The sequence below is a fragment of the Salarias fasciatus genome, chromosome 14 (assembly GCF_902148845.1).
Source record: "Salarias fasciatus chromosome 14, fSalaFa1.1, whole genome shotgun sequence".
Lineage (NCBI taxonomy): Eukaryota > Metazoa > Chordata > Actinopteri > Blenniiformes > Blenniidae > Salarias > Salarias fasciatus.
In genome coordinates this window covers 1,780,628-1,798,570 of record NC_043758.1, presented here as the reverse complement: position 1 = coordinate 1,798,570, position 17,943 = coordinate 1,780,628, and the positions used below count along the sequence as shown (strand labels likewise).

Here is a 17,943-nt window from a genome sequence, read left to right as displayed (position 1 = left end):
ACCGTCGGGGACGACTGGTCGCGGGACGTGCACGTCGGGAACCAGAGCGAGCTGCGGTACTCCTACCACGTGGTCTGCAAGGAGCACTACCACGGCGACGACTGCTCCGCCTACTGCCGGCCGCGCAACGACACCTTCGGCCACTACACCTGCGACCGGGAGGGCGGCCTGCGCTGCCTGGACGGCTGGAGCGGCGAGTACTGCTCCGACCGTGAGTACCCCACAGCCACAGCCGGCAGCAACAGGCTGTCCGACAGCAGGTCGAACCAACGGGTGGTCCGCGGGCCGAGTCTGGCCGTCGCACGCTGAAAAAATAGAAGAAGATCAGTTAATTAGCTCTTCAAACCTAAAGTTAGTTTAGATTGTAGACAGTAGGGGTCTCTAGTCCATCACACACACACACACACACACACACACACACACACACACACACACACACACACTACGGAGAATTTAGTGTAACCAATAAATGAGGTAAAATGAATTTCTATAGCAGAGGTAAAAAACACAAAATGTTTGACAGCAGACAGTGAAACACGAAAGCAGTGAAATATCAGCAGTTAGTCAAAGGTCAAAGGTTAAAAAATCAACCTGGCATCGGTGTTTTTGGACTGTGGGAGGAAACCGAGGGACCTGGAGGTGAACAGGAAAACTCCATACAGAAAGGGCACTGTTTGAACCTGAATGTGGGTGAGAGAGCAAACCACTGCTCCACGGCTCAAACCACTGCTCCACGGTACGAACCACTGCTCCACGGCTCAAACCACTGCTCCACGGTACGAACCACTGCTCCACGGCTCAAACCACTGCTCCACGGTACGAACCACTGCTCCACGGCTCAAACCACTGCTCCACGGTACGAACCACTGCTCCACGGCTCAAACCACTGCTCCACGGCTCAAACCACTGCTCCACGGCTCAAACCACTGCTCCACGGTACGAACCACTGCTCCACGGCACCGACCACTGCTCCACGGTACGAACCACTGCCCCACGGCTCAAACCACTGCCCCACGGCTCAAACCACTGCTCCACGGCATGAACCACTGCCCCACGGCTCAAACCACTGCTCCACGGCTCAAACCACTGCTCCACGGTACGAACCACTGCCCCACGGCTCAAACCACTGCCCCACGGCTCAAACCACTGCTCCACGGCATGAACCACTGCCCCACGGCTCAAACCACTGCTCCACGGCTCAAACCACTGCTTCACAGCACCAACCACTGCTCCACCAGTGCAGTGACTTTTCATACGATGAGGTTAATTGATAGTTATTGACGTCTGTTCATATTAAGTTGATCGGAAAGGTTTTTGTCTCTCTGGCAGTGAAGACACACCCAGTTTTCCAGTGGTACTGCAGGCAGTGTGATGCTAGCTGGGGACGGATTCCTGGACTGAGCCGATCCGGGTCTTTCTGTTCAGAGTGTGTGACGCGATTCAGTCTCTTTCTGCTCCGCTGAGCTTAAAACTTCGACCCTCCTTCCTCCATCTGGTTCAGATCAGTGTGGTTACTGTCTCATGGAGTTCTCAGCTGATTGGGGTGTGACGCTAATGGCTAATGGCTAACAGCTTTCAGGCTTGCATGTGGATTTTAATGTCACCTCATTTAAACCACCTCCGGAGTGTTTGAGCTCCCGAAACCTTTCAGACTCTCCACAGGAGGCACTGCGTGAACAAACAGCCGCTCTGTGGTCGTGTGAAGTAGTGGGAAGGTTAAAGGTCATAATGCAGAATTGAAGTAATTGGCAGGAAGATACTGAAGGTGAGGAAATGAAGTTCCAGAGAGTTCGTAGACGAAAGAATAGTGAAGGAATATTCATGTTGGAATTACAGGGAATTAAGATGAGAGACTTGACAATAAAAGTCCTGGACAAATATGTCAGAGAATTTTACAGGAAAATACAGGCAGCAACAGGATGGTTGGCTGAGGCTTTTACAGATGTTAAAGGATGTTACAGGAATGTATGTGTTTGTAACAGGATGTTACATGATGTTACAGGGTTGTAACTAGGGCTGGACAATATGACCAAAAATGTTATCACGATATAGGTCTTAATTTTGGTCAATACGATATAATTCCGATATCAATATAAATAATACAAAAGCCTCAGAAAAACTGTTAAGAATCATGTACATAAAATACTACCTGTAAAACTAGAAATTATTTATCCAGGAAGCTCCTCCAGTATGAAATTTTAGAAATAAAAACTACGATTAATTAAATGTTTACCTTTTATTTAAAAAATATGAAATCACTGTCAAATAAATGTAAGTTTCACCTTTTTCCCCCCGGGGGGATGGGGGGTTGGAATCCGGTCACGGGCTGAATTGGAAGGTTTGGCGGGTCACCAGTTGATGATTACTGTTGTGGACGGTCCCTTAACCCCGCAGCACTACCAGCTGCTCATAGAAATCAATATTGTTTCTGTTGTTTGATACAAATGAGCTTGCAGCATATAGTCCAGCTCACAACGATGGGATGGAGGCGTCATTTGTATGTTACTGACGTTTTGTTAAAGATTTATTGAGAGCGAAAGTCTGTACCGGTCAATATGCTGCTAACTTTAATGGACTGTTCAGTGAACGATATACCTAATCTGTGGCCACAAATTAGTGTTTCATGTGCACGATTTATTATTTTGTGGCCACAAATTAGCTTTTGGAAGCTTATTCAGTTTACATCACGAGTACTCATTCTGGAGCTCAAACTTACCGTGGTGGAGCTTAGCTTGTAGCCTGAGCTGAGGACAGCCAGCTGTGGTGTGCTGCCGAGTACGTGATCACTTGCTTGCTGCGCTTCCTGTTCGGCTTGAATCAGCGGCGCCGTGAACAGCAATTAGTGATTGTGAAACGCATACTGTAATGTACTGTATCGAAAATTTGTTTAAAACTCATGCCACCGTTACTGAATAAAAATATTCCGCGGTATATATTGATATCGAAATTTTGTACAGCGCTAGCTGCAACATTGTGTTACAGGGCATTACAGGGTTGCAATAGGGTGTTACAGGATGTTTCAGGGTTGTTACACGATGTTACAGAGTGTTACAGGATGTCACACTGTTACAGGGTGTTGCAGGGTTATAACATGGTGTTGCAGGATAGTTCTGTGTTGTACAGAATGTTACATTGTTGCAACAGGATGTTATAGGATGTGACAGGGTGTTACATGGTTGTAACAAGGTGTTACAGGATGTTATATGATTTTACAGGGCTGTAACAGGATGGTACCAGATGTTATAGGATGGTTCAGGTTTGTAATAGGATGTTACAGGGTGTCACACTGCTGCAGGATCTTACAGGGCATTTCAGGGTTGTAACAGGGTGTTACAGAATGTTACAGGGTCGTAACAGGGTGCTACAGGGTGTTACAGGGTGTTACAGGGTGTTACAGGATGTTACAGTGTGATACAAGATAACACAGGGCTGTAACAGGATGTTATTGAGGTTACGGGACATTACAGGGTCGTAACGGGGCATATTCATACCGACTTTGGTGAAGCCAGAACCCCTTTTTGGAAGTATAAATTTGTAAATCAGCCTCTTCATAAATAACTGAATCATGTTCTCACCGTCAAACCAAAAGGGCGGAGCGGGATGCGCTCTGACTCAAATGACACGGTGGGGTGTGTCACGGCATCACGTTGATCTAATGGTCACATGGTCAATCACCGGAAAAGTTGTTTTTGTGTTTCGTTGACAGTTGTGCCCCAATAAAATTTTCGGGACAGATGTCCAGAAAAACGCTTGTTTCGCTGGAACTCCAGGTCTGCCCACGGTTGCTCTCTGCCATGACCGATGTGCGCTCAGAATAACAGGAATTGACGTCCCCACAATGGAGTTACGAGTCGTGCGTGGCGGAAGCCTCACATAGGGGTGGGTGATATGGCCTAAAATTTCTATCACAGTATAATTTGAAACGTACACGGTAGAAGGTATATATCACGGTATAATTTGATGTAGGTATAAATTTCAGCATAAGTCTTTTAATGGTTACCATAGCACATGGTGAAATCATGGAAGCAGGAAGTAGTTTTTAAACTATTAAATAACAAAAGTCAAGTTACTTTGAATCCAAACCATGTCCAGATTATAGATCAGGGGTCGGCAACTTGATTTGGCGTTGGGCCAATTTTTTTTGACTGATCCCTGTTCGTCGGTGGCTAACAGCTAAGCTAACAGCTGACTGAGGCACCGGTAGCGTCTAGCAGCAGGCTACTTTTATGAAGTGTCTCTGAAGGCAGCAGGAGCTGCACGGCTCAGGTTGTTCACTGAATCAGAGGGTTCCAGGTGTTTCACAGGTAATGAAGGAGGTTTAGGAGGAGCTGATACTCACAGGTTAATGGACGGTGTTACTGCCTCCGTGAAGCAGCTGCCACAGATTCTCAAAATCATCTGGCGGGCCAGATATTAATGTTCGGCCAGCGGGCCGCCAGTTACAGATCGCTGTTATAGATGTTGCACCAATCTTATTCAGGAGCTCTTCCTCTGTCTGTTCTCCGCTCGCCGCCATCGCTGTTGTTGTGTACTACTTCTTCGGGGAACCGGGCATCTAAAAAGTTGCATTACTGCCACCTAGAGGACGTAATGTGCTATCGCAGTTGGGCGGTATGACCAAAATCCCTACCGTGGGCCAAATTTATATCACATACGGTTTATACGGTTTATACCGCCCACCCCTAGCCTCACACGGACAAAAGTGCGGCAAACGAGGAAAGTCGGCTCGACCCAGGGAGCGACCGTGTTCTCACTGCATGTAGATGGAGCCGGGGTCGACCTCGGACCGCCTCCTCGAAGTGGCTCCGGCTCCACCCAAAAGTAGATGGACCCAACGTGAAAAACGTGTTCACACTGTGGCTCCTAGCTCCACCTGGGGCCGCTACGTCAGCTCGGTCCAGCCAAATACCTTTGGTGGGAGCAGGGACAGGGTGTTACAGAATGTCACACTGTTGCTCGATGTTACAGAGTGTTACAAGATGTCATCCTGTTACAGGGCTGTAACAGGATGTTACAGGATTGTAACAGGGTGTTACAGGGTTATAATAGGGTGTTACAGGATGTCACACTGTTGCAGGATTTTACAGGATGTTTCAGGGTTGTTACAGGATTTTACAGGGTGTTACAGGATATCACACTGTTGCAAGGTGTTACAGGGTGTTGCAGGATGATACAGGGTGTGATATAGTATTGTAACAGGGATGCTTCTGGTTTGCACATTCTCCAGGGAGTTACAGGATGGTTCCAGGTTTGTTACTGCATGTTCCAGGGAGTTGCAGGGAGCTAATCCAATAGGATGTTGGAGTCACAGAGAAACAGGGTGTGACAGCTACAAACAGGGAGTAACGGAGTTACATGGAGTAACAAGATGTTGGAGTTACAGGGAGAAATGGAGAATCAGAGTTACAGGGAGTAACGACTTATAACAGAATTACAAGGAGTAACAGGATGTTACAAGGGAGTAACATGATGTTTGGAGTTACAGGACGTTAAAGGATGCTGGGAGTAACAGGGTAAAAGGGAGTTACCAGGAGTAACAAGGAGTTACTCAGTTACAGTATGTAGGGAGTTACAGGAACTTACAGGGAGTAACATGAGTTACAGGATGTTGGGAGTAACAGGAAGTTACAGGGAGTAACAGGAAGTTACAGAAAGTTGAATAAGAAGGTAAAGTGGATATTGAAAGCGCTTTTTGCAGATATATTCACAAAATGATGTACAGAGCAAAGTAAAACACTACAGTTTTACATATCTTAGATTTATCTGGTGAAAAATTAATCTGAATCCCCCTTCAATAAAAGAGTGTTCAAGTCCCTTTTTGAAAGAGTCCACAGACTCCGAGTTTTAAATCGTGTCTTTGGGACCTTCAGCAGTTTCTGGCCTGGAGACCAAAGGGTTCGCTGTGAGAAGTAGAGGCACCAGAGGAACCAGAGGTCTGTGATGTACTGGGGGCTCAGCACCAGCATTTTAACATCAATTCAAGATTAAACAGGAAGCCAATGAAGATCAGGCAGGACGGGGGTAATGCGGGATGCTCTGGGCACACCTGGAGTCTGTTTAGGACAGAATTACAGTCGTCCAAATGGGATGGGTTACAGGATGTTGTCAGTAACAGGGAGTTATGGGGAGTAACACGGTTGCAAGGAGTTTTGAAGATTAATGGAGTTACAGGGAGTAACAGAGAGTTACAGGAAGTAATAGGATGTTGGAGTTACAGGGGAGTTAAGGGAAGTTACAGGGTGTTTCAATATGTTGAGATTTTCAGGAACTTCCAGGTAGTAACATGATGTTACAAGCTACTGGGAGTTACAGGATGGTGGAGTAACAAGGAGCTATCACGGGTTGACAGGAGGTTACAGGGAGGAACGGGGAGCTACAGGCAGTACCAGCTGGTAACAGGGAGTAACAGGATGTTAGACTTTTAGTTCTCGAGACCAGTCTTGGTCTCGAGACCACTTTTTTGTGGTCTTGGTCTCGTCTCGGTCTCGGCAGTCTGTGGTCTCGGTCTTGGTCTCGGTCTCGGGTCTCTCGGTCTCGGAATGTCTCTGACTATCTGAGCGGTCTCGAAGGGATTTGTAAGTTGCAGCTGGTGGTACATTTTTAAGGTGGAGCTTCATCATTCTTCAGTTTCAGTGCTCACTGGCCGCTCCTCTCATTAATTGTGTCTCTGCTGCTGCTGCTGCTGCTGCTGCTCCAGTAACATTTATGGCGGCTTGGACCTCAGTGAGGCGTTCAAAACAATTGGAAATTCGCAATGTTTACAGAAATGAAGAAATGACAGACAAAAAACAAAACAAAAAAAAACAACAAACAAATGTGGAGTATCTGTGAAGCTTATACAATATAAAACATATTTGAATCATGTTCTTTTTTTAAATTGGCAACAAAGACACTTTAAATGTATGTAATTGTCCACATCTCTCACACTTAAATAATGTCCATATGTCTTACACTTAAATAACTTTATCACACTTAAATCATGTGTATTTATTTCCAGGCTTGGGCAAGTTACTCTTAAAAAGTAATCAATTACAGAAATAAATTAACACTTGACAGAATAAATTGTAAACAGGAAACACTACATTAATCTAAATTATTTGATTTGATTTGATTTGATTTGATTTATTTATTTATTTCGAACATGCCATAAATAATATAATAAACTGAGATATACGTAAATAAAGAGAGAGAGAGAGAGAGAGAGAGAGAGAGAGAAAAAAGCAATATTAATAATCCAACAAATTAATAGACATGTCCGAAAAGGGGTAGGAAGAAGCATAAGCTTATTTACACCTACCACTAACAATTAGTGTCCTGAACGTCTATTTACATAATCAATATTTACTTAAAAGAACATTAACTAGGTAAATAAACATAGTCACAGATTAAATAGACATTAAGAGAATAAAACAAAACCCCCCGAAACAAAATAGATAAATAAAAAAGAAACCAAGCAAAAAAATAAAGAAAAGACAGACAAAAATAATTTGTGAAAACACCCGACTGTTATAAGCCTTCTTCCTCCCTGTACCTCGTGAAAACCATGTTTTTGTACCACTTTTTAAACTGGGTCATGCTTGGACATTGCTTGAGCTTTGTGCTATTCAAACTGTTGCTGCATGATAATGAGACAAGACACCAATCAAATTTAATTTCTAACTGTAGATCGTGTTTCTACATCTATTGACATAGATATATTGTGGCGTTCGAGCGGCGACTTGCGGGCAAGAAGACGAGGCGAGGTCTGCTCTATTGCTCAACCAAAGCTTTATTGTGAAAACAACCAAGCAAGGGAACATGACACACCAACACCGAGACAAATTATGGTGGCCAGTAGGCCCCAGGTCACCCCCCAAGCAACCCCTCTGGCCCACGGTCCGACACATAATAAACATAAAGGTAACACAAATTAACCCACAAGACAGTAACACAAAGGTGGAACATAACCATAATAAAAGCAAACCCCAGGAACACAGTGAAACCCCGCAAATGGCCCCAAAAGTCCCGAACGGGGAGCTCCCATGATGCCCCGCGGCTCCCTGGAACACTCAGTTCTGGGGCAGTGGCTCTCTAGCGCCCCTAGCGACCGCCGCGGTCGCTACAATATGTCATGGTATCTGGAGTAGGGGTCTTTAATAGTCATGTCAGTCCTGAACAGCACTCAAGATTCAATCCTCAAATAGTGTAGAAATCGCGTCATGCAGCTGCCACACAGACTGGATGTCAACGTTTATAGTGAGTCCACGCAGAGCCCTGCTCTGTCTCTGTGCCTGTAGTTAAATAGAAACTCAAATTTACGCAGCTGAACCCAGGATGGTGCTGATGTTCTCCAACTCATGCAAGATGGCAAAAAAAACATTTTTTTTTCAAATCAAATCAAATCAAATTTTATTTATATAGCACTATTCATATTTCTAAAAACAACGCAAAGTGCTGAACTGTAAAAACAGTCATAAAAACCAAAATAGAAAAAAACTGCGCCATCAAACAGAATGCATCACATGCACACGTGCACACGCGTGCGCACACACACACACACACACACACACACACACGCACACGTACGTACGTACGTACGCACGCACGCACGCACACACACACACACTCTCCCATTATGTTGCACAGAACAGAGGAGACATGGCATGGCACTAAGCATCTTGGGAAAACACCACCAGTGGGCCGCCCACACCCGGAGAAAACGAGGGTCGTTAATACTGGGGCTCCAGCGCTCGACCCCCGACCCCGTCAAACCAAGGGAACCCGTACACCGAAGTGTAGAGACCCCCAGGCCAGCCGGGACCAGAGGACTCGAGCATAGTGACCCCAGCAGAGGACCAGGACCAACTCCCGGTGTGAAGGACCGCCCTCAGGAAACACTGGAGTCAAACAGCTTAAACGTGATAAAGTATGATACGAAATTAAAATAAAATAATAAGATTACAAAGTAAAAAAGTAAAACAAGTTAAAAGTACATAATAAAATAGGATAAAATTACATCAATAAAGATGGAATAAGAGGATTGTAAAAGGTCAATTAAAAGCCAGATTAAAAAGGTGTGTTTTCAACCTCCCTTTAAAAATATCAACAGTCTCTGATGTCCTCAGGTTCTCTGACAGACTGTTCCACAGGCGGGGGCCGTAGTGGCTGAAAGCTGCCTCACCATGGGTCTTGGTTCTGGCTTCAGGAACACACAGTAAGCCGCTGCCAGAGGACCTCAGGGCCGCGAGGGTCGACAGGGTAAAAACAGATCAGCTAAATAAGAAGGCGCAAGGCTGTTAAGACATTTAAAAACTAATAAGAGAACTTTAAATCGATCCTGAAGTGGACAGGGAGCCAATGCAGCGACTGTAAAACCGGTGTAATGTGGGCCCGCCCCCTAGTCCTTGTCAGCACGGTGCTGAGTTTTGTAATAGCTGTAGGTTTGAAATGTTCTTTTTGTTTCAGACCAGAGAGCAAGGCATTACAGTAATCTAATCTACAGGAGATAAAAGTTGCATTAGCACCTCCTGCTGGCCTGAGAGAGAAACAGGCGACTCTGGCTATATTCTTAAGATGATAAAATCCAATCTTAGTTATGTTTTTAATGTGTGGAATGAAACTTAGCTCAGAGTCAAAAATCACGCCCAAGTTTTTAACTGTGCTGGTTTAAAATCTAATAATTCTTGGTCAAATTTTCTCTCTCTGACCTTCGGGACCGATAACTAAAACCTCAGTCTTGTCCTGGTTGAGCTGTAGGAAAGTCACTGCATCCATGACTTGATGTCTGAGATCCAGTTAAAAAGGGTTTCTATTGGTCCTGAGTCATCAGGAGACACGGTGATGTACACGCTGGTCTTGGTCTTGACTTCTCGGTCTTGGTCTTGGTCTTGGTCTTGAGACTCTCTGGTCTTGGTAGTATCTTGGTCTCGGTTGAGGCGGTCTTGACTACAGTCTACCTATAAGATATTAGGAGTTATAGGGAGAAATACAGACTTAACAGATGTTGGAGTTACTGAAAGTAATGGAGTAAGAATGGGTAGTTACAGCGTATTGGGAATTAGAGGATGTTACAAGATGTTCGGAGTTACAGGGAGGTCCACGTAGTTACAGGATGTTACATGGAGTAACAGGGATTTAGCACGGAGTAACAGAGTTACAGGACGGTGGAGTAACAGGAAGTTACAGCAGATAACAGGATGTTGCAGTTACCAGGAATAACAGGGAGTTACCGTGAGCTACATTCAGTTACAACATTTTTGGGAGTTACAGAGACCTACAGGGAGGTACAGGAATTAGAGGAGTTACAGGAATTACCAGGGACAGACGGGGAGTAACAGGGTCTTACAGGATGTTGGAGTAAGAGCTAGTAACAGGGGATGACAAGATGTTGGAGTAGCAGGGAGGCTACTTTTTAATGCTTTATGTATTAAATTCTACAACATATGAACAGAACCAAAACAAACAGCAGACTCAGCCATGTGTGACTAAAGAGCAGGAAGTCAGATGGCGGCTGTTAAACTACAGCGATTCGAGGAATCGGAACAGCTGGACGTGACCCGGTCCTGGAACTGAACGTGCAGAGACGTGTGATGGCTCGAGTTCGTGGTCATGGCTGATGGGGCGGGAGTTCAGAGCGTCGCTGAGCTGAGGAATGGTTCCCACGCTGCAAGACACTTTTTAATAGAACTCGTCCTTTGAAGCCGGAGTCTTTCCATCCGAACGGCTGAAAGCATTTCCGTGATCCGTTTTTGAAACGGTGGGACTACGGGAGACTCCCATTCCCTTAAAATCAGTCTCTGAGCAGGTATCACTTCCTATGCCAGAGACCTCCGTCCACGCCTGGAGAGACCGTCGGTCAGCAATCACCAGCTAAAGATGGCGAGTTCTGCGTCTGCTTGAAAAACTCTTTTGTAGGTTCTGGAATAGAACTCCACATGTTTTCTGTAGAATCCAGCCAATCAGCGACAAAACCAAAAACTGTGCTGCCGACACAGCACCAGTCACATAGTGGTGAAACTGCAGGGTAGAAGTTGTCTAGTCTGGACTTAGAGTCAAGCACACAGTGAAGAATCTCAAACCGAATAAGTTGACGTCTGCTCTTTATTGAGCCAGAATGAATCATGGACACATTTCTGTCCCATTTTGCGTCAGATATCTCAACGCCCACTTCCTCTTTCCAAGCATTCCTTATGTTTTCAGTGTTGGGTAGAGTGTGGGCATCAGACAGAGACACAAACTGAGGGATGAGATGTCTGGAGTCAAGACGGCCCTCAAAAGCCTCAAACACAGGATTTTCCATTGGCATGGTTCCTAAATGATCAGTTTCTGAATGTACATAGTGCCTAAGAAATGTGTCTGAGGAAAATCAAATTGACTTTCTAGTTGGTTAAATGATGCAAATGTTCCATCTATGTAAGGGCGATGAACGTAAACCAAGCCCTTCTTCCTCCAGAGCTCAGGTTAGCGGTCCTGGCGTGCTGGGTAAAGTGAATGGTTAAAACAGATCGGTGGTCCCTGGTAGCTTCAAAAAACTTGTTTGGTTTGGGATTCCAATAGAATATTTCAAAGTGAAGTAGGCCTTGAAGTTGTTCAGTCGCATTCATCTTGGAAAACAGCATCAGTGGCAACAGTCAGCCTCCATTTGAAGCCATAGAGGCATCCCGGCTCCCCAGGTGATCAGGGGCCTCCTGCTGCCAGGACGCTAAAGTGCCGGCGTTTGCAGCACAACAGTAAAATCTGAATATCGGTAGGCCCCGCCTTCTAATTTAAACTTTTGCAAATGTGACTTTGAGATTCTATGGTTTTCATAATTCCAAACATAAGACAAAAATATTAAGGCCGTTTGATTCAAATCTGAGTTTTGGGTTTTTCGGTGCCAAGATAAGCGATTTCATCTTGGCACAACTTTAAATGGCAAATTTTCAGTAAAACCTGCCGAGTGGCCGTTGGACGGAGGCATAAAGTCGGCTTGTGGACCAGTTTATGGTGTGAACAGGCAGCTAACTCCAGCAGGATGGGGGCTGATTTCTCAGAATCCTTCAGGTTCATCATTACATCGTCTGCATATAAGCTGATGAGTGTTTGGACACCTTTAACGTTTATTCCCCCTATGTCAGGGTGGGCGTGTATTTCCTGTGCAAAGGGCGGGTGAAAGTGGAGTAGCAGGAAGGTTTACTGTTCCAAAGTCAATGTTCCTGATATCCAGCATTCATGATTTCAGAAGAGCTCAGTTTTGGCGTCAAACAAATACAGTAATGAAAACAAATCCCATTCGATGCTATTTCAGGTAAAAAAAAAATAAACAAACAAAAAAAAAAAACAAGACCTGGAGCTGATTGTGACCTCAAAACTTACATTCTGGACTCGTCACTAGTTGTAGCTGTGGAGCCGTTTAAATATCTGGTTCGTTCTTGATTTTGGGGACGTAATTCATCAAAAAACCAAAACCAGCAGTCCTCCAGCTCCCAGTGTTCTCTCTGATTCTGATTCTCTCCCTCTTTCTCTCTCTCTCTCTGCAGTTTTATTAAACTCAGGTGGGAGGTTACAGTGGGGGTGCGTTTCAGCAGTAAAACCAGATCAGCCTGGTTCCTGCGACACTCAGTATTTTTTCCTGAACATTTATTGGAACAGTCTGTAAATCAAGTTCTGAACACGAGAGATTAAATGTCATCTCACAATGAAATGATTAACTACGCATAAAGCATGAAGATATGATAATCAACGTGTTATTGTTATCCTGCTCAACTCTTCTTGTACTTAAAGACATGCTAATCAAATATTGTTTGTTGTCTCTTGAATTAAAAAAGAAAGAGGGCAGATTTTCATGTCAATATACCCCCCCCCCCCCCCCCCCCCCCCCCCCCCCCCCACACACACACACACACACACACACACACACACACAACTGGAACAGCCTCCCCTCCTCCATGTTTATAAAGCCACTACTCAACATCTTCAAACTCCCTGCAGTTGTTTGTGATTGTAGTAATGACTGCAGAGAGCGGTGTGTGGGACAGTGACTGGTGGTGTGTGTGATGGAGTGTGACAGTGAGTGAACCGGTGTGTGTTTGTGGGGGTATATGTTCACTGTTTATGGTTGTATATTGTGTTTTGTATTTAGTCTTAGGCTGTGTTCCCACCTAAGGTGTTTATGTTTTTCACGTTGGGTCGACCTACTTTTGGGTGGAGCCGGGGCCGCAGTGAGAACACGGTCGCTCCCTGGGTCGAGTCAACTTTGCTCGGTTGCTGCTCTTTTGTCCGTGTGAGGCTTCCGTAGCGCACGACACGAACTGTTATTCTGAGCACACACATTGAGCATGGCGGAGAGGAGAGCCTGTGCTTCATTCTGGAAGTCAGTGATTTGTATGGCCTGCAGAAAAAATCATGTACAACAGAACAACTGTTCTGGCTGCGTTCCGGAATCACTACAGTCTCTGCAGTCCGCTGGAGGAGGTTGCCAGATCTGTCGCTCTCCCCTGTAAACAATACGAAACCTGTTTAACTCAGTAGAAAGCAGCCGTATTTGTATAATAAAAAAACTCGTCATAAACATACAATCATTTCATCAACCCGCCCGACGTGTTCAAAAAAGAGGCTTGAACCCCGCCCAATCTGGCAACACAGGGCTGCTCCGGTCTTAGAGCTGTTTTGTGCCATTTTGGTGACGTTTGACTTTCCTGCAGTGACGAAGTACAAACCGTTCTTTCTTCTAAAGCGCATAATGACTGCATCATGTTGTTTGTTCTGTTTTCTACCAGAAGTAAAAAAAAAAAAAAAAAAAGAATATTAAGGCAAAAACACGACACAGATTTTATTTTGAAATCACTGATTTTGGAACAAGTATCGCGTTTCCTTCTGGCACCCGACTTGCTTCTGTCTGGATTGACGCCTTTTTGGTTCGACGGTGAGAACACCATTCAGTTATTTATGAGGAGGCTGATTTACTAATTCACGCTTCCAAAAAGGGTCCTGGCTCCACCTAGCCTTGTGAACCAGACCCGCCCACTCCTCATCCACATTTGGATTTGGAGTTAAGCTCAGTCTGGATAGGAGCCCATTGAAACTTCTTACAGGGGGTGTCGGTCCTTTGACTGACAGCGCACTTCAGCCAATCAGCGCTTGAAAACAAATACGTCATCAAAATGCGTTCGCTTCTCTAAGTATTAGCATTAGCTCATTAGCTCTAGCTGCCTTACACGCAAAGACACGCGAAAACATCTTTTCCTGTTAGAAACTCACCAAGCTCAGACTCTTACTCGATTGTTGTAATACTTGGTATTTTGGCTATAACTGTACTTATTGCAGCTTTCAGACGATGGTTAAAGTTAAAGTCCGTCATCTCCGATACGCGCAGCAATAGCGTCACTTCTGGTTTAGCCACTGGAATTCGCCAAAAAAATTTGAAAACAAAAAGCGACAACGCTGACTGGCTCGGTCGTTTCAGGACTGTGTGAAATCCCCTTCTATGGGCTCCTACCCAGACTGAGCTCAACTCCAAAATCCAAATGCGAATGAGGAGTGGGCGGGGCTGGTTTACGAGGCAAGGCTCCACCCAACTCAGTATGAACATGTCCTTATATATCCGGGTTCCTCAATTAGCGGACCGCGCACCTCGCTGCGGACCCAGGGCAAATGGAACTTTTCCACAAAAAAGATAAAAGAAAAAAAATCTTTCTTTAAACATATTTTATTTTTATTAATCACCAATCTATCGCTATGCGCTACTATTCTACCGCTAATTTTTGTTTCATTTTTAGTCAAATATCTCTCATGTTCCCACTTCTGTTGTATTCAATCACTCGGCGCCCTGCGTGCTGTGTGTGTGCGTGTGTGTGCATGCATGCATGTGTGTGTTTGAGAGAAGAGGGAGACAGCGCTGATTGGCTGTTGCCTGGGTGACAGGATATTATGGGCTGTCATCTCTATGACAACGATGTGCTGATTGGCTGAGAGAGCGTGCATGCTGCTAGCACCATGGACAGCACCTTCGACCTGCCTTGACCATGACCCAGGGCCGGTCCCAGGCATAGGCCAACTAGACGGCGGCCTAGGGCGCAATTTACGGGGCGGGGGCGTGGCTGTACAAGGGGCACCCCCATGCTCCGTGTTCTGTGTGAGCACCGCTCTGCGCGCTCTGTCGCACCGCACTGCTCGGTATCCCCCCCCCCCCTGCTCCCACAGGGCGCTGAAGCCCGGACCCATGCTTGTATGGAAAAAACAAATGTGGACCTTCAAGATTTGTATTTGAGGACCCCTGTTATATATAAAGTCTGTACTACTGCACCCCCCCCACCCCCCAAGGAGGGGACTAACAGGCAGTAAGGCTTAGTGGAAGGGAGTAACATGGTGTTACAGGCTGCTGGACTAACTGGAAGTAACAGGGAGCTGCAATGAGTAACAGCAACAGAATTATAGAGATTTACAGGGAGTTACAGGATGTTGGGAGTAACAGGGAGATAGAGACATTTACAGGGAGTTACAGCGTTACAAGATGTGACTTGGAGGAACAAGAACTAACTGGGAATTAGAGGGGGTGGAAGGGAGATAGAATATTTTCAGATGCATGGAGAATCGGGGAGTTACAGGAAGTTACAGGAAGTTGTTAGTCACAAGGGTTAACAGGGAGTAGCAGGGTTACTGGAATTTACAAGGATTTAAGGGGAGGCAAAGGGAGTTGCAGGATGTTGTGAGAAACAGGAAGTAAAAGGGAATTGCAGGAAGTTACAGGGTGTTACAAGATCTTCGGAGTTCCAGGGGGTAACAGGGTGGTAGCAGATATTTGGTGCTACAGGCAGTAACAGCGTGTTGTGAGTAACATGGAGTTACATGGTATTACATGAATTAACTGGGAGTTCCAGGAAGTAATCGGGAGTTCCAGGAAGTAGCAGGGAATTCCAGGGGGTTATGTGGACTAACAGGATGTTACAAGATGTGTCCAGTTACAGGAAGTTGGGAGTCAAAGGGAATTCCAGACATTTACAGGGAGTAACAGGGTTTTTCAGGACCTTGTTAGTTAAGGGATTAACAGTAACAACTTCAACAACATTAAGAAATAAGCCTCAATTAGAATGACACATAAAATATTAAATAACTCTGCACCCGCACCTCTTCAGAACTTTATCAAGTACACCTCGGCAGTAACATCGCGATCCACACGAGCTTCTACCACTGGGCAATGTAATATACCAAAACTTAAAACATTTGCCCAGTCAGCCTTGTCTTACAAAGCTATTAGGGACTGGAATGACCTGCCAACTACTCTGAAAACTCAGACAGATTATCTCACCTTCTCCACAGAACTTAAAAAGTGGCTGGGGAATAACCAACACTGCCAACACACACTGGGTTCTTAAGATCTAAGCTATGAGCTCAAGCACATATGAACAGAACTGAGATGGTGTAAATGTCCAATATTTATATGTAATTATGGGTGTTTTTAACTTTTACTGTGATATTGTAAATTATATATGTATGTAAATAGAACATGGATTCGATTGTGTGTCTGGGTTGTGATGAGATTGTGTGGACAAATGTTGCATGTGTGAGTGCTAGGGTACTGACAGAGTGAATTTTTAACTGCTCTTATTGATGTATTGTTGTAAGTAATTTTTATCCATGTAGCCAGGGACTGCAGATGGAAATTAGCTGTGTCAAACACTAGCTATAATCTGGTGCAGAACATTGAACTTAACGTCTCTGTGCATTGTCCCTTCAAATAAAGACTAAACTAAACTAGGTCGGGCTGGATGGTATAGAAAAAAAACAAAAACGTATCAATTAGGAAAAAAGTCACATTGATATATTGATAATTATTGATGAATATCAAAAATTGTAACAATCTGTATTTTAAGTGCAGCCTGGCCGATTTATGCTTTTAATAAAGAGTGGATCATGTGAGCAAACACTAGTCAACAGGAGGTTAAAGGTCAGCTCCCCTCAGTCCTGCAGCTCTGGGGCTTCGGTTTGTTTTCTTCACTCATCCTCCTGAAGGAGCAGTTTTTATTTATTTATTTATTTATTTATTTATTTATTTATTTATCAGGGACAACGTGCATTAATCAACACTTAGTTTTTCATTTCATTTACATCTGAAGTCCCTGAGCAGGTTGTTAAAAGTGGAAAATAAAAACCATATAAAAACATCTACTATACAATACAATACTATACAATACAGAAAAAAAAAAGACATGAGGGTACAGGGAGTCTATAGGGATGTACGGGTAAAAAGAGTGACAAATTTAGCTTATACTTTTCCTTTTCCATGATTATAAATGTGGTTTGCTTTTTCTTGAGCCGCCTCTTGAGGTTGGATTTGAAGGTCAGATAGTTAGCGGTCCATCTTATTTCAGTAGGGAGACTGTTCCAGTGTGTGAGCCTCTAACAGAGAGGACTGTCCCACCAAACACACTCTGTCTGAATGTCCCTCACTGTCCCCTCTGGAGCTGACCTGGTTGTTCTGGGACCACTTTCTCTTCGTTTTGTGATTTATTTTAGTGGTGGAGGTGCAAGCCCATCAGGCAAGCATCTGAAAAATGTGTAAAGCTATCAAAATCAAATAATTTGTATTTTTGGACTATGTCACAATGGTGATAACGGCTGGGCTTTTGATTGAGTGTTTTTAATGTCTGTCTGTAGGGGTTCTCAGGGTTTCATAGTGGTTTGGTTTGCTGTGACCAGGCTGTGAAGCAGGATGTTCTGTGGAAGAAGATCATGACATGCATAAAAAGTTTTGCTGCGTCTATGGTTAGGTACGGTCTTATGTGCCTGAAATTAGACAAATTGAATTTATTGATATTTTCTACCTTTGTAACGTGCTTTTTGAACGTCAAGTTTGAGCCTAATGTGGAATTACGTGAGAAAAACATAAACCGTTTCGTTTGTGTTTAGATGTGAACATGAGTTCCTCAACCATTACCGAGCATGAGTTCCATTAGCCGCTAGCTGCTAGCGCTAACACGCCAAAAG

The 17,943-nt window shown here is 44.6% G+C and overlaps 1 protein-coding gene across 1 annotated transcript in view; it reads left to right on the top strand.

The window, feature by feature from the left end:
• Window positions 1-17,943, top strand: part of dlc (deltaC) — a 118,815-nt gene that overhangs the window by 1,571 nt on the left and 99,301 nt on the right. Inside the window, exon 4 of the mRNA XM_030107765.1 lies at window positions 1-211. This exon is cut by the window's left edge and continues 47 nt beyond it. Within this exon, the coding sequence (XP_029963625.1) occupies window positions 1-211 (211 nt within the window). The remainder of the gene's footprint in view (window positions 212-17,943) is intronic.